This window comes from Numida meleagris, chromosome 4 (assembly GCF_002078875.1).
Source record: "Numida meleagris isolate 19003 breed g44 Domestic line chromosome 4, NumMel1.0, whole genome shotgun sequence".
Lineage (NCBI taxonomy): Eukaryota > Metazoa > Chordata > Aves > Galliformes > Numididae > Numida > Numida meleagris.
Genome location: NC_034412.1, coordinates 23,419,605 through 23,436,705, shown reverse-complemented (window position 1 = coordinate 23,436,705; position 17,101 = coordinate 23,419,605). Strand labels below are relative to the sequence as shown.

At 42.7% G+C, this 17,101-nt stretch overlaps 2 protein-coding genes across 12 annotated transcripts in view; both read left to right on the top strand.

Annotated features, from left to right (window-relative positions):
* On the top strand, positions 10 to 3,311 carry POLR2D (RNA polymerase II subunit D). Its single transcript, XM_021394978.1, has 4 exons — positions 10 to 148; positions 1,018 to 1,198; positions 1,646 to 1,741; positions 2,730 to 3,311. Exons 1-4 carry the CDS (start codon positions 76 to 78, stop codon positions 2,806 to 2,808), a joined length of 429 nt encoding a protein of 142 aa, XP_021250653.1. The 5' UTR covers positions 10 to 75; the 3' UTR covers positions 2,809 to 3,311.
* WDR33 (WD repeat domain 33) overlaps positions 4,354 to 17,101 on the top strand; it is a 62,103-nt gene continuing 49,355 nt past the window's right edge. For 3 of the 11 annotated variants that reach the window (XM_021394924.1, XM_021394925.1, XM_021394928.1), the window contains exons 1-2: positions 4,374 to 4,509; positions 10,105 to 10,237. In XM_021394924.1, the coding sequence (XP_021250599.1) occupies positions 10,187 to 10,237 (51 nt within the window). In that variant the 5' untranslated portion in view covers positions 4,374 to 4,509; positions 10,105 to 10,186. Of the gene's footprint in view, positions 4,510 to 4,604; positions 4,716 to 10,104; positions 10,238 to 17,101 lie in introns of those variants that run through there. The other 8 variants (XM_021394921.1, XM_021394929.1, XM_021394926.1 and 5 more) reach the window with 7 other exon arrangements.

The following is a 17,101-nucleotide window of genomic DNA, read 5'->3' as shown; positions in this document are numbered from 1 at the left end:
GGCTGAGAGCGCCGCGCTTCCGGGCGCAGGGCCTTCTGCTTCCGTGCGCTGCGTCTTCCGCTTCCGGGTGAGGTGATGGCGGCGGGAGGTAGCGATCCGCGGACGGCGGACGTGGAGGAGGACGCCTCGCAGCTCGTCTTCCCCAAAGGTGCGCGGCGGGAGGGCCGAGGCCGGGCGGAGGCCGCCTTGCAGAGTCCTCAGGAGCCCTGAGGCCGCGGGTCTCCCCGGCGGGCGTGGAGAGCAGTGCATGCTGCGTGCTGAGGGGGGACGCGGCTGCTGGGGTACGGGCGTCCTTCCTGCTGTAGACCACGTGCGTGTGTACAGGAGGAAAGCAATTTTTCTTCGCAGCCGGTTCTTCGTTTTGATGTAAGCAGTAGTTTTTAATCCACGTTTCTTTTGATGTTACGATATCGCTGCCCTTTGGAAGCTGGCTGTCTGGAGCCTGAGTGATAACTCGCGACTCTAACAGTCTGAACAATTCTTTTGCAGAAAAAACCCGCAAACCATGGGGTTTCATAAATGAGTGCCAGAGGGCCGCTGGGTTTCTGGTAGTGCCCAGTTCCAGCGGTCTACCACTTTTTCGAGCGCATGAGGCTTGTCTTAGCATGTTCAGTTTTCTTTAAGAACCCCTCAGAGACCTTCCAAGACCGTAGGTATCACCCGTGAATGGATGTTGTATAGCTGAATATTTTCTTCATAGTACAGATCATATATTACTTAAGTTCTGCCAAAAGTAGGTGAAGAAAACATTGCAAAAATATGACAGAAAACCAGAAGTCTGGGGCTGCAAATGTAAAAAGTGGGGTCAAGCAGACAAATGCATTGGGTGGTTGCTCAGAATGGTGTAATTTTTATCTCTTTTCAGCGTGGAATGCTGCCCAGTCCTTGGTGAAAGGGCAGCAAACCACATCATCCTGTTGATATTTCCCAAAGCTCAGTCACACAAAACTCCTGTAAGTGGACTATTTATCCATGCTTTACTTCTTTTAATGCTGGTGTTCACTTGTTCAAATGTAGAATTCGAAACTGCGGAAACTCTTCTGAATTCAGAAGTACATATGCTTCTTGAGCATCGTAAGCAGCAGAATGAGAGCGCAGAAGATGAGCAGGAGCTGTCAGAAGTCTTCATGAAAACTCTGAATTACACAGCGCGCTTCAGCCGCTTCAAAAACCGCGAGACCATTGCCAGTGTTCGTAGGTGGGTGGAAGATTTAGGAATTTGATATGTAACGTCGGTGTAATTGAATGGAAGTGAAGTTTAGTGATGTTTCCCTATTTGGACCACTATAGCTCTGAATCTTGTCTTTGTGGAAAGGCAAGAAATGTGATCATTGTTCTTTGTGGAGCATTGTGCTTGGTCTCAGTTGGGCCCACTGAACAGCTTTGTTTTCATTGTTTAAAATACAGCACATTTCAGTGAGTGGGAGGGTTTTCTAGGCTATTTGTAGTGTAGTTCTGGGCCTTCCCACAGCTGTGACTTTTGTTTTACCTATTCAATTATGTAGTAGATATTTCTTCCACCAATAAACTTGAATGTAGTGTCAAAAAACAGAGTGAAAGAGAGAGTTCTGTGTTATCTGTTCGGTTGCTCCTTTGCATATCTACCTTGCTTGTAATTTCACCAAGTTGTTGTCTTTCCTTACAGCTTGCTGCTCCAGAAAAAGCTCCATAAATTTGAATTGGCGTGTTTGGCTAACTTGTGTCCTGAGACTGCTGAGGAAGCCAAAGCTTTGATCCCTAGGTGAGCATTTATATGTCCCAAAAGGACTGTTGTGTACTTTTCCTGTGGTCTAAAGCTAGCTATGGACAGATACCTTCTCTACAATCCAGCTCTATTGATGGAAAAACTTTCCATCTGTTTCTTTCTTCACTTACCCATTGATCTGACAGTGAAGCAATCTAAGTATCCCTAATGCACTTCAGATAACATTTACTGGATTAAGAGTGATAGAATCATAGAGTTGGAAGGGGCCTTTAGAGGCCATCTAGTCCAGTGCCCCTGCAGTGAACAGGGACATCCACAGATTGATCAAGTTGCTCAGAGCCTGGTCCAGCCTGGCCTTGAATGTCTCCAGGGTTGGGGCTTCTACCACACCTCTGGGCAACAGCCTAAATTGGGGTTCTCAGTCCACCCACCTGTGTTTCTTGTTGTTTTTTTTTTGTTGGAGCAAACAATGGACTGTTCCTATGAATCACTGGGTGAATAATGTAGAGGTGGGGCAGAGAGTTCTTCCAGTATTGTGTCTTGATTTGTTACTTCACGGTCTGAGATAGAGGAGGAATGAGACACTGATCTGAAGTACGGTTTTCTTCTTGTATGCTAAGATTTCATAGAATCTTTTAAGTTGGACAGACATTTCTTGAATACCTCCACAAAAAATGATCTCCACTTCCCTGGGCAGCCTGTTCCAATACCTAACCACCGTTTCCGTGAAGAAATTATTTCTAATCTAAACCTCCCCTGGTGCAACTTGAGGCAGTTTCCTCACATCCTTCATGGCAAGTGTGGACTGGCTTATGAGCATGAGGCCAAGGGGTCTGGTTAAGCCTATACCTGGGTTGTCTTTTTGATACAATGATTTGAAATCATTCAACAGAAAGGTCTGGGAAGGATGGAGTTCTGTCACATAAAGAGGAGGCTCTGCACGGGTGTCTGAAATGAATCCAGAGGGGAGCGGGGAGACTGTTTCTGACACCTTTAACGTACCCTCATTGTTCTTACCTTGCAGCCTGGAGGGTCGATTTGAAGATGAGGAATTACAGCAGATTCTTGACGACATTCAGACTAAACGCAGCTTCCAGTACTAAAGTTGACCTTCCACCCCTCAAAATGAGTGGAAAAATCTGAGAACTTTGTTCCTCCACCCTCTGTACCAATCCATCTCTCAGGCTTACTAAGGGAGTTGTGAATAAAGGGAAATTCAGCACTGTCATATGCAGGTGTACTGGAGATCAGTGCAGTCCTCTTGGTTTGATAAGGATGCCTGCATTGTGAGGGCACAAGAACTTGAAAAATCTTTTCTCGGTGGCTTAAATATTTATTTCTTCCAGATTCCCCTCCCCAGTTTGGGAACTCTGTACACGTTTCTGGTGTTCAGCAGAAATGTAGACCTGTTTGTGGGTTTGTTTGTTTGTTTTCAAAAAGGGTGGGGGCACTTATTTTTGACTCTTGGAAACTTGACTCGTGGAAGGTGTAATGACGGGTGGAATCAAGTCCTGTTGTCTTTCAAATGGTTTCATCAGGATGGTGGACTTTTACAAGCTCAGTTATTTTGTATTATTGCTTAGTGTAAATTAAAATATATTTCTAATTAAGGTCCTGTGTTTTGTAAACATTACGTGCATATTCTGATTTATGAAGACCTTTTCAATGAACTGATTAGCCTGGAGGAAGGAAGATAACGCTTGCAGGAAGAACAGCTGGGACAAACACCAACATGGGTGCCAGGTCACTGTTCTGCTGATAGGAGTGCAGAGTTCCACTCAGGCAAAAGGGAAAGAAGTAGGATTACTCTGTTATTTTCAGTTCTTACTGAGCCAACAAACCAGACTAACCACTGCAACTGTTACTGGATCCAGATAATCATAACTAAGGTAGCACAAAGCCAGGCAGCAGGGTGAGCCTTCATTTGGCATATCCCAGTGCCCCTTTTGGCACTGGAAATGCTCCCCAGGTGCTGCTCCTGTTGTAACTCAGATTATCCTGTGGCGTATTTCTGCGCACGCAGCTTTACAGCATTTTCATCTCTGAACACGGGCTCTCGTACTTTCATGAGAACATATTCAGAAGTGTCGCCTGCGACAACGTACTAAGGCTTCCCTTCCGTCTGCACCTCCGCGTGCAGGAACATACGGGACACACACACGGTAAGTAGCGCCGAAATGCCAATTTAATGCTGCACAACAAGGCTACTTATACCCGTACACGCGACCGCCCCGTATACCCGTGATCCCCCCGGCTGCTCCCCAGGTGCTCGCAGTCACCACCCATCCCATTTAATCCCACAAGAAGGAAAAGAAACCCTACGCCACCAACACTTTGGAGCAGAAGGGAGCCGGGGGACTTCGGTTCCGTGCTGAGGCTCCGCGGAACGCACCACGCTTCCGGTGGGCCGCCCAGCCCTGTTCCGGCCCCTCCCTTCCTTCAGCGAGACGCCGGGCAGCCGGCACGGGCAGGCCACGCGCATGCGCACACCGCTTCGCGCTTCCAGCCGCGCGTGTCGGCTCCGAGGGGAGTCCGGCTTCCGGCCGCGCAGGCGCAGGCGGCGGAAGGCTCGCGGAAGCATAGCGCGTTCATCTCTGTGCGCTTGCGCACTGGCCTCAGCTTCCCCGCCGCCGTCCGCCTTGACGTGGGGCGCGTGCGCCGCCTCTGGCGCTGGTGGGGGCAGGAAGATGGCGGCTGGCCGAGGCGGGGGCTCGTGAGGCGGCGGCGGCGGCTTCCGGGGCCGTGGGGACGAGGCGAGACGAGCAGCGGGGCGCGAGGGCGCGGTGCGAGACGGCGGCTGGACGGTGAGTGCGGCTCGGCGCTGGGCGGGACGGGCGCGCGCGGGGCCCGGGGGGCCGGGGAGCTCTGCTCCCTCCGCCATTTTTAGGCCGCGGCCCAGGAGCGGAGCGGGCGGCCCGCGGGAGGCCGAGCCCTGGTGGCGGCTGCAGCGGGGAGAGTTCGCGGCGCCTTGGGAGCGCGGAACGATGCCCGGCCTTATCTGTGGGGCGAGGTGTGTGGGGTCCGAGCGTCGGGGGGCAGCGGGCAGCGCTCCTTTTCTGTTCGCGGCGGGTGGCTGCTGGGAGCCGCCTGGAGCTCCCGTCCGGCTCCGATCGGAATCTTACTGTTTCTCTTTGGGCCTGCGGCGCGCCGGGCTCTGACCGTTCGGAGGTAGTGTGCGGGACGTGCTGGTCTCTGCGGGCAGGTAACAGCCACGTGCAGCGGGCGCTTACGTACCCTGGAAGGTGTGTGGGCTCCGTAAGTGCACAGTGGCCCGTTCCGAAGGTGGTGACTTGTTAAAATTAGAAAAAGTGCCTTTTTTTTTCCACCGGAGACAACTCCCTGAAATTCTTGAAAATGGACGTTATTTCACTCTTGCTAACTCTTAGCTTCTTCTTTATGATGAGATAACTTGTATAGCTTGAAATACAGTATTTTGCAGTAGTGCTACTCATGTGAGCTTTTGTCTTACAAAAGCTGCTGTAGGTAAGTAGTCCTGTACCCCTGCATCTGTGCCTTATTATATCCTTAGTTGCGATTTGTGGGTAGTCATTGGGAATCTGTTTCTGAACTTGCATCCTTCATCATTGCTACAGATTTTTATCCTTTTGTACCTGTCTTAACTCAAAACTATTATTCCTTTAATAAAGGCAGTTCCACGTGCATATTTGCCAGAGCTTACAGTATGCAGACAGAGTTGTGTCAAAGTACTTGGGGATTTCTCCCTCCTGAATTGTCAGCAGAATTGAATTCTGAACATTTTGTTAAAATATTCTGCTATCATCTTTAATATAACAGTGTATAATAATCATAGAATCATAGAATGACCTGCATTGAAAGGAATCTCAAAGATCATCTAGTTTCAACGCCCCTGCTGTGGGCAGGGTTGCCAACCAATAGACCAGGCTGCCCAGAGCCAACAATAAAACCTCTATTTACAATCTACTTCTTGTTTAGTTGTGCTGTACTATTTCTAATGGGTAGCTATGAAATTCTAGTGAAAAGATACTTTATTTAAACAGCCTCAGCATAGTAAGAGCAGTTTGATATGTCTTTAATTGATTTGCTGTTAGCATTTTTGGAGTTCTCTGCCCTGCTGCTCTAGAACTTGGAAGCTGGGCTTGACTTGACCTGCTTCAATTTGATTGTTTCAGAAGCTGGCGGAATTACCAGATTATGAGTCAGTTTTGACAAATTCTGAAAAATTGGGGATGTGTGAAAAATCTGAGTTGTAGAGAATGTTAGGTGATATTAACTAGTGTGTATTTACTGTAGAATCACAGGATTGACTTGAAAAATATAATGGAGAAGACTTTTGGTTGTGTAGGGATGTGAAAAAGTATGGTTTAACTTCTTAGTGAGATATATTTCGCATGGAACTCTCACTTTATGTAGCTGCTAGCTACAGCATTGTTATCTAGGGAATTTCAGTAGTTTGTTTGTTAAAACTGAAGAAAAAATAAATAATTCCAACCTTTCCCAACTACTACGCTAGCTTATATTTTAGGACACTGTTATCTCTGTGCAGGAATATTCTGAAAACAAGCTGGAAACTTGAGTTGTACTGCATCTGTGAATTTTATGTTCTTGAGTTGTTGCGTTTTCCTCCATGTTATTATGTCATTTTGTTACTGAAAATTTAATGCAGAGTGAAGGTAACAGAAGCACAGTTTTTGCTGGTATAGTTAATGAAAAAAATTTCATTCACAACCAAACTTCATTTAAACTGAATATTTTTAGATCTTGATAGTGGGGTGAGGAAATGGGGAAATCTTCCAAACGATTAAAGCCGTGATATAACTTGAGGTTTTCTCTCTTATAGAGACTCTGGGAAAGTAAGAGCAGAAAAGCAGACAGTTGCTAGCTAAACAGGTCTGGTTTGTATTTTATTAGCCATTTCACTTCATTTTTGAGAATTCACAACCCCAGATTTCAGAACCATGTAAAACTTAGGGCCATTCATTCTTGCTCACTAGTGCTTAAAAACAAGTCGGCATGTGATGGAGTGTCATTTCTGGTTCAGCCTGCCCCCCGCAGCCTGCCTGGCTGAAGCAGTCGTTCCCTTGTGAAACTCGAAATGTGATATGAAGAATATATTTACACCATTACTTTTGATAACAATCTTGGTGTAGACAATGCATGCACTGTGGTGTGAAATACGGTTAAGATTATTTTTCAATTTGTGGTAGGGTAATAAAAATCAAAGTTTATAGTGGGAAGAGGTAAGGCCTCAGTGTGTTATGGCATGGAGAAGCCTGTGCTTCTGTGAAGGTTAATTAGGGAAGCAGTGAAGAGTTCCAGCTCTTCATTGTTTTGTGTTGCGTTTTTCTTGTATTTCAGGTTTCTTTCTATTGTCTGAAGGGGATTTGGTTTAATGAAAAAATAAATCCAAAGCACAGCAACCCAACACAAAACTTAAAACATTAACCACCAATCCCAAACAGTAGGACTTTCAAACACTTGAAGCCCAAGTCTGGATGTACAAGTTTAAACCTATCAAGCTTGGTATTATTATATTTTTTGGTACACTTTTCTTGCGGTTTGTTCTAGAGCAATCACAGCTGTGAATTCTCCGAATATAGAGGTTTACTAGCGGCCCTATTGTACACCTTGAAAATAAGCTACTGGTATTGGTAGTCTTTCTCTGATAGTGCTACTTTGCACCAAAGTATAAAAAGAAATACAATTCTGTGTAGCAAGCATGGCCAGAACAGATCCTTCTGTACCCAGTAAGCTGTTTTTTTACTAAAACATTAAATAAAAATCTCATGTTCATAAAGATGTCTTGTTGATCAGGAAGGTTAAGTGCCACTTCCATATTATGAGTAAGTCTAATAATAATAATGAAATGTACTGAGTAAGATATAAGGAAATGTCATCAAGAATTGAGGATGTTTTGCTTTAGGGCTTTATTTTAGTATTATTTTTATCACAATTTCTCTCTTCTGTAGGAAGAAAGATGTACTGTGCAATACCAAGCTTTACTGTTGAATAACCCTGATAAAACTTGCTACACTCAAGTGCTTCAGAAAATTACATGGAAGTGTTCACATACGAATAGAATAGATGAAGTGTAAGCAATTTTTCATACTCCTCAATCATAAATGAAATAATCTCTTCCGCTTTGTGCATTTGCATACTGCAGCAAGTGACCTATCAAACAGTTACAAGTTCATCTTCAACTTTTTTTTTCATTTAATCTTGATATTTTTTCCATAGTTTCTAAATCTCAACACTTGTCATTTTCTGTTTACTTCTAATTAGTGAGCTCATTTTGATACAAAGAACAATATTTATTGTGAGCTCGTTGCTGATATTTAATTAATCTCTGCTATAATGAAATGTGCTGGTTACCAAGGAAAAATGTTCTTTTGTACTAACTGTTGGGTCTTTGCAATCTGGGGAGTTATGAATTTGATGTAACCTAGAACTCCTAGGTATTTGAAATAAATGTCGTTTAATTTCAAACTTAAAAAACAATCAAGAAGTGTTTTCTCCTGCCTCTCTTCTCCTGGTTCTAGAGCCCTTGCCCTGTCCAAGTGACTGTACAGGGAGAGCCTTTCTCTGAGTGATACGAAGCCCTTTTTGGTGACTTCTCACAATCTGTCAGTTCTGTTCTGGCCTGTGTCTCACAAACATTGGTTTTGGAACGGCTGAGGTGGTGGGGAAGGAAGTGGTTGTGGCCATCACCCACCTCTGCAACAGCCATGGTGCTACGCTGAGTGACTGCACTGTGCCTTGAGAGGCAGTGAGCACTAGTTCTTTTTTTAGTTAATACGGCAGCAAAACCCACTCTTAGGAAAATGCATTCCTACATGTTTGAGTTCGTGACTGTTTGGTGCCAATTTTAAGGTGGATGGTCCGAAACATGGATTTTGGGTTGCCGGTAGTCACTCCCCTGCAGCTCTACCTGGAAGCAGCTGCCCAAGTCGAGCAGTGCGGCAGCATAAGGCAGACTGGTTTTGCAGCTAACAGTAGTGATGTGTTGAAACTGAGGGATTCTTCTACGAGGGCTGCTTCATGTGCTTCCACGTGACCACACAGGTACTTGAATTAATCCATCTTTCTTCGGTTTAAATATTTGAGCTTTCTTTTAAATCATTTCCCTGATTCCAAAAGAAACATGATATGAAAGCAAATACAAATGTGTTGCTTTTTAAAGGGAGGCCAGAAACTGGATTAAAGTAGTCCTGTAGTATGTTAAGTGTTTGGAGTAGTTTTGGCGTTTGTTATGAAGCTTTGGCATCTCAGTGATTTGAATTCTCCTGTGAGTGTACGGGTGTTTGTCAGCAGCTTTGAATCTGGCAGGAGCTGTGTGTTGAGCTGATGTGAAATGCCACAGCTCCAGCTGATGCAGGGGCTGCACTGAGAGCCCCCTGGGTGCGTGCCAGCGTGCCTTTGCCATCCTCCCGCTGCATGTTGGCAGCTGTGTGAGCTGGCACTGTAGCCCAGCGGGGTACCTGCCCCTGCTTCTGCTCTGTTTTTTATTCTGCCTGTAAAGGTATTCCTGGAACTCCTTGGTGAGTTAGCTGCAGAGCTGCTCTGTGGTTTGACTAATATTGGCAAAAAAGGTCTCCTGATACTGTAGTTCTGAGTGAGCAGCCAGTCTTATGACACAAATGCTCATACTGCTGTAACAGAGGGGTAACATAGGACACAGACAGTTGTGGGCAAGGCAGGACTTTAGTTGGTGTCAGCAGTTTTAGGTTGGGGTCAAGTTGTGACAGAACTTGATCTCAGCAGTCCTTTAGCGTCTTCCCGCAGTGCTCAAGCTCACAGAGTTGCATTTAAATGGTGTGATCATGTCACAGGTTCCAGAATTGTCCCCCTTCCTACAGCCAAAATCACCAGCTGACTTCGAAAATGCCTTTCTGTTGGGGCATCTTTGTAAGCAAACCTGCACTTCTTTGCAGAGACTACTAGATTTTTATAACGCAAGGAAAATCACGGATTGCCCAAAGCTGTAAGTAGGAGGACTGCAGGCCGTTCAGGTGTTAATATAGCATACTTGTTTTCAAATGTTTGTGTAGTTCCTAAATTACAGAGTTGGGAGTTAAACCCATGCTTGAGTCAGCCATCAAACCCTATTTTGCAATTTCTTTCTGCTGGTGTATGCAGATGTTTCTCTCTCAGCAAATCTAGGGCTAGTAAATAAGCTTGACCTTTTTCTAATAATGCCTTCTTGTTGAGCCTTGAGCACTATCGCTGCCAAGCGTTCTGTACAGTAAGTTGAAAATATTGGCCTGAACAGTTGGCTGGAGTGCAGCTTTTGCTGGTGCTCTCAAGGCAGGTGATACAAGGAAGGAGAGAAAGGCCAAGGGATTTTAGGCCTTTGGAGGACATGGTTTTAGAACTGCATCTCTCTAGTGACAGGCCCTGCTGCTGTGTTGTTGTTGTCACAGGTGCCTGGCTGTTCTGTAAGAGGGGGAAGATCTTACACTGCAACCCTTGCACTTTGGAAGTCTTTGTTGGGAACTGCTGTATATGGAATGGAATTTTCTTTACCGAAAAGATGTGTTGGTAGAGAACATAAATGTAAGTGCTTTTCTTGAACAGTACTAAATGGTAAAATGCAAAGGCTACTTATCTAGTAAGTTCAAATATAGTTGTAGAACAGTATACATCTAATTGTAGATGCAATTGCACGTGGACATTTGTATGTCTTTTTTGTGGCCTTTCATTGTGGATACAGTTATTCCTGGAAGAGGTGGCCGTGTAATTTTAGTTAAAACCAAGTGTATTTCTAATTCATGTTTGTTAACACAGTTCTGATTTCTGAACTTAGTGCTGAGTAAAAATGAAGCAATCCTGTTCTGTTAGTGATTATCATGTAACCTTGTGAACCAGGCCTGCCTCTTCTGGTGCTGACCTAGCAGCATGAAGTGTCTCAGAAAAGTAAGAAATCAACAGTTGTGCATAGTTGACTTTTCCAGTACAGCCAGAATCTTAAATCCATCTTTGAAGATTGTGTTCTCATTTTCTTCCTTTGAGAAACAGTGATTGTGGAAAAGGAGTGACCTAAGAGACTTGAATTCTTTATGCTGTATGAAAGGATCATGTCATCCCCAAAATGCAGTTTATATATATATATATATATATATATATACTATAAATATATATATATTTAAGTGGAATATCTTAAAAATCTGGAATTAGTTACGTAGGGGATCGGTTGTGCAAGCACTTGGCATTTATTTCTTTCATTAATGCAGAAAGTGTTCAGTATTTAATGTACGTTTGTATAGGAGAATCTTTATACCAGCTGTGTTTTATAACGGCCATTTCAAACAAAACTTCTAGAACTGCTCAAAAAATATAATGCAGACTTTCAAACACAGAATGTATAAATAATGGTAATTTTTGTTGCTACTGTAGGCTTGTTCCTCAGTAGGCAACTTCTAGCCCAAGTAGTGACAAGCAGGGGTTATCTGTTAATTTTCTACAGCAAACTGAGGCAAAAGCTGAATTTACGTGTATGCTTGACTTAATCTTCACTGAAGCAGATACCCATGTAAATAGTGCTGTAATTGGAACTTACTTGTTTGTAATAATTCAGAGATGTTGTTTTCTTCCACTGTTTGTGTAATTATTTCGTGTTTGTTTGGTTGATGGAGTTTTGTGCAAGTGTTGTTTTTATATTGTTGTTTTCTTGTTTTTTAAACCTCTCTGATTCAGTAGTAAGTCAGCAGTCCTAAAGGGAAGCATGGGATTCAAATTGCTAGTAAGGCCCATAAGAGTTTTTTTTAGCAGCGTTGTGTGATTTGGTAAAGTTTGAGCTCTTCTCTCCAGTTCTAGTGTGTCCCTTCAATAGGTATGTTGGAAAAATACCTCCTTAGATACTGTTGGAGTAACACTGTGAGGCAGCGTGTCACAGGGTATTCATTCAGGAATGTGGCGGTAGCAGTCCTCAGAATCTTGTCGCATCCTGACTTCATGGCTGTGTACCTAGCCTTGGTGTGCTGAGCTGGGGCTCTGGCTCATGAAGCTGCACTACTCAGAGCCTCTGCTCCTGGCTGTAGCTTGGCTGGGATGCAGATGGCTGTTTTAACGTTCAAATCCATTCCCAAGCCCCAACTAATAAGTGTAAAATCTTTTTGGAGAGAGAGGTAGAAAAAAAATCTTGTGATTATAGTTAATAAGAACTGGAAAAATCCCATCATTTGCTTTTAGGTTTTTCTTTTAAGCCTTTTTACAGTTTTTCACATGATTCCTCCTGCTGCTCCTTCTGCACTTCAGTTTCTTAATCATGGAAATGTAATAGCTGTTCTTCTATTTAGCCAAGAAACTGGTGTGGCAAGCAGCACTACTTTGTCAGAAGTAACGCTAAGGAGAAGAGATCTCCTTAGGTCTTGTGGTAGATTTTTTGCAACACTTTCGTCTTTACTCTCTACATTTTTTTTCATATAAAAGCTGCAAGACTTACGGGGAGGTGTGCCAAGCACTCAGTAGGGAGAGGCTGTGAAAGGCCAATCCCAGTAACAAGTTACAATTTACTAGTTTCCAGGTCTTTCTGAAAAAGCTTTGATATGTTCAGCATGGTGAAGGGCTTAGATATTCAACTTTAATGTATTAAATATGTGTTTCTGTTTCCTAGTGTGAACAGCATCAAGCTGGTATAAGATTGTATGGACTTCATCAGAGACTGCGTGGATGGCCTCTGAATCGGAAACCAGTTGCTGTGTGTCACTAGTTCAGTTCCACCCTGTAAACTGTGAAGGCCTTCTGGTCCTTTTTCCTTCCACTGATCGTAAATGTCTCCAGACTTGATAGGATTTTCTTGACATTATTTCCCATTCTCTGCTGTTTGTTTTTTAAATTGAAGGGTCGAGTCTTTTATTAAGTTGTCTCTTGCCAGGAGCCGAGTATAAACACATAGAAGTGAAATGGCAGATTCTTCCACATGATACCTGCATTGTAATTTCTCTCAAGAATCCAGTAAGTTTCCAGTCCAGTCTTCTGTGAGATGAGAAGGAAAGATGATAACCTGGTGATCTGGGAAATTACATACCTAAATTAGTAGCCCTAGGGTCAAGAGGGACCTAGATACACTGGAGGAAGGTGTCCATGGAGCTGTGGGAAGATGAGCAAGGAGACAGCATGTGCCCCCTGGACTGGTCATGTGTTCTGTGCCAGCTGCCATAACAGCAGCCTTCATGAGGGGGACCTGAAAGTGACAGTGAGTGCCAAGTTGAATGTGTACCAACAGTGCAGTGTGTTCTTGTTATAAACAACACGTGTTATAATGTTCTTGTTATAAATAATATGTAAAGAATTGCATATTGTGCGAAATTACAGGAAGTGACCTAAGCAGATGCAGCTGGATTTTTTTCTTTGCTTCTTGTTAGGCTTAGTGTTAATACAGTTAGTCCTGGTACAGTGCCTTGATATTTAAGGTTAGCAAGCTTTTTTGCTTGTTGTAAATTCTTTTCTTTTCTGTTTTTACTGTTTGTCATCCTGTGTTCTATGATTCAGAAGTCAGATTTTGTTTCCAGAAAGATGGTAGAATCACAGAATCATAGAATTAGCTAGGTTGGAAAAGACCTACAAGATCATCCAGACCAACCATCCACCTACCACCAATAACCCCACTAAACCATGTCTCTCAACACATCTAAATGTTTCTTGAACGTTTCCAGGGACAGTGACTCAACCACCTCCCTGAGTGGCCCATGGTAGCTTCAAATTATGGCAGCATAGGTACTCAGCATGAGAAAAAACTGGGCGGTATTTCAGTCAGCTGTGGTGTTGTTGTATTGGTGACTCATAGTGGGGAAAGTCTGGGTTGTAAGATCAATGCAGCTTTTGTCAAATGCCAAGTGGGAGTCCGGACAAAAGAATTAATTAGTAGTTCAGAGAAGAATAATATTGTTTTAGTTTTAAATACTGATTAAAGTACTGGAAGTACACAAAACTATCAAAACAGCAACACCGGAATCATAGCAGCTCACCAAATCTTGTGCGTTTTGTAGCCAAGGTTTAGTGCAGCATGGTGAACACTGAAGGTGCTCAGAACTTGCAGTACAAGAGTCCCTTCTGTGGGATGCAGGAAGGGAGCTGTTGCAGGACATCTTACTTGTGGAAACAGTTTTCTCTATTGTGGCCAAGGTGGTTAAGCAATGTGCATCTCTTGAGTCCTGTGAGCTAAAGTATTTTGGTTTTTACAGATGTGTTCAAGCACTTCTGTAGATACGTCAATTTTGGAATGAATCGGGGTGTAGTTAGAACATAAAATGAGCTGTGCTCAAGATACTAGATTATGTGTTATGTACTTATCACTAGAAAAACAAATTTTGAAGAAAGTGTTAATTGTATGTGTAATTTACGTGCACCTAAACTGACTCAACACTTCAAGATTCTGGGATTGCAAAGCCTGGGGGGCTCTTTCAGTCTGGCTCTGAGTTTCTTTCCTCATAGCCCATCCTCCCTTGAGCTTCCAGATGTCTTCATTTCAAGTTATGTCTGCATGCTTTCTCTGATATTCTAGAGGGTCACGGGCTTAGTGTTTGCATGTAAAACTTGAAAGATGTGGGACTTCTTTTATCCATTAAATATTGACACTTGCTGTTCCTCCTGCAGAAAATAAACATTTGGAATCAAAACCTGCATCAAAATAATCACATTTTTCTAGGTCTTGCACGCTGTACAGTGAATTTTTTTGATTGGTATGTTTAAAATGTTATTCTGTCCTTTCAGACTTGTTATCATTTGCATGTGTCTGTTTGGGTTGTGTTAGGAATACAAAGGCTTAAACATCATGGTGAAACTGGGAATGTGAGAGTACAGAGCTGAAATGAAGGGGAAAAAAATAACTTACCAGTGTAGTAACAAAATGAAACAAAAATCTTTCAAGCCTCTTCAGTAGGAAGAGGTGGTTGTGCCATTTGGGCAGAGTACTTTATTTTGATGTGACCAATGACTACTTCATTGACTTCTCTATTTTTTAATGAAGAGTAGGAGATGTATTTTTATTTTGTATCTCCTGTTGGGATTCAGAAAGCTACCATATGCCTCCCTCTCACTTAACGTGTTCAGAATTTAAACCCCATTTTAGGAAAGTTCTTTTTACAAATGAAATACAGTGGTGAATGAATGCTAATCTGTATTAGGAGTACATTTAAAGGTGGTAGGGCCCTTGAGAGAATTCTTGGAAAAATGTTGATTAAAAAGAGTATTGTATAAAGTAGGTATTTTTTGTCTTTAGTTTTGTGATTTGTATTTTAGAGGCTTGTGGTAATTAAAGAGTCTATTCTTAAGTGAAAGAACGGTCGTATTGGTCTTGGGTTTAAGCTTGCTCTGTGTCTCATCTTGAAAATTCGGGGGCAACGTGCACATCAAAATGTGGAAATCTACATAACATTGCAGTGCTTTATGTAATTCAAGATTGCTCTGAGGTTTAAGAATATTCAAAGGACATGATCTTCATGCATTTTTTTTTCCTCCTGTCACTGTAACAATTTGTCAGTTTTCTATTAAAGTATGTTATTACATTGCTACAAGGCTAAGTTGGGCAAATGTGCGTATTATTGCATGTTATTGACCAGTGCAGGCTTCCATTATCACTGCAGCGTGTACTGTTTTGCATCCAAAACAGTGACATTCAGATAAGGAGCTCAAAGTCAAGACAGCTCAGTGTCTTGAGGATGTGAATGTATTTTTAACTAGTTTTACATTGTTGCTGAAGATTGGCATTACCTCACATAATGAATGGAAAACACATCAGTTAGGCACAGACCTGTAAATTCATATGTCACAGTCATTAGATGGTTTGGGTTGGAAAGGTCCTTAAAGCTCATTGGGTTCCAGCCTCTGCTGTGGGCAGGGTCGTCTCCCACCAGGCTAGGCTGCCCAGGGCCCATCCAGCCTGACAGGACTAGGACAGGGGGGTAATAGTTTTTAACTGTCACTACACTCCCTGATAGAGAATTTCTTCTCACCGTTCCTGAAGCATCCTTTAGGTACTGGAAGGCTGCCACAGGGTCTCCCTGAAGCCTTTCTGAGCTCCATTTGTTCTGCTTTTTCTCTTGCTGAAGCAGTTTTATCTGTCCAAAGTCTATGATCTATAAAAGTAGTGTTAAAAAGTGATTAAAAGTGCTGACAGAATTGAGATTCCTGAGATCCTCAAACATATACAGTTTTCAGACTTAAGGTAGTTTTATGTTGTAAATCTGGTTAAATGTTTTCCAATTAAATAGGAAATTGATCGATCCCTTGAACTACTTTGTATTTCAAATTAATATATTCCTTGCTAGGTCTGTAAATTAGCATCCTTCTTTCTTGTTCATATTTTTCCGCTGTTTTCACAGTAGAATTTCCTTCTATATTATGAAGGAAACTTATCATCAGTCTTCAAAAAAAAAAAAAGATCTGCATGCAGCATGAAACAAAGCTACATCTGCTGGAAGAATAAATCACTGAGGGCCTCACCAATGACTTCAAGCAGATTTCAGGTGTATCTTCAGGAAAACATGGTGGAAGCTGCTGCTCGTACTGTTTTTTCAGCATTTCTACTAATGCAAGTTTCTAATATTTGTAAACTACCAGTGGATCTGCTTCAGCAAATGAAGTAGTGGAGGTGCAAAAATATTGATTCAGAACTTATCTCCTGCTCGGGTTTATTTCCTCTTCGGAGGAAGAATTATTTTCAGAATGTCTGATTTAGATAATGGAAAATATTTGGAAGACTGTTTACTTAAGATGGATGAAAATAAAACATCTTTTTTCTATCAAATCACCTATATGATGGTGTGCACTTGGAAAAGGCCTGTGAGTCTAGCAGGCTCATTCTTCTCAGTCCTTAACCAGGGTGGCTTGCTCTGCTCCTGCGTAGTAGAGACTAAAATAAGTTGTGTATGTCTCTTTGTTTCCTAAAGCCTGAAACGTTTTGCTAAAGGTGGCAAAAATAGCATGCGTCAAGAATATGTTCTTCTACATGGTTATTTTCTGTCGGGAGAAAGGTTCTTGGGTGAGGAAAAGGACTGGCTGGTGAGCTCTGGAAAGTGGTCTCCCAGACATAACCTGCGTGTTTCCAGAATGGGAGAGGCACGGGAGCAGCTACTGCTGGTTTCCAGAGCTGAAATGCACCTTCTTCCAAAAGACAACAGAAAGGAGAATGTTTGGCAGTGTCTTTTCTTCTCCTGTGAAGTTCAGTGGCAGCATATTGTTCTTGGTCTGATGTTTTTTTTTCAGAAGTATTCGTTTAGATGTGCTCATGGAGTTCTTAATCCAGAATTTATATGCAGAGTATGTTTTGTTACAGATAGCTATTCAGTGCAGGGTTTTTGCAATCAAAAACATTACTGAAAGGAAATAGAGCAGTATTTATACCTCATACATGTAACAGTTGTGCTTGTCTTCTGGAAGGAAATAGGTGTTGCTGATGCATTGAGCAGTAATCTCATT

Coding starts and splice junctions, on each gene's coding strand:
- POLR2D (XM_021394978.1), top strand. CDS start 76: ATGGCGGCGGGAGGTAGCGATCCGCGGACGGCGGACGTGGAGGAGGAC. Junction 149..1,017: donor GCAGCTCGTCTTCCCCAAAG/GTGCGCGGCGGG, acceptor GTTCAAATGTAG/AATTCGAAACTGCGGAAACT. Junction 1,199..1,645: donor ACCATTGCCAGTGTTCGTAG/GTGGGTGGAAGA, acceptor CTTTCCTTACAG/CTTGCTGCTCCAGAAAAAGC.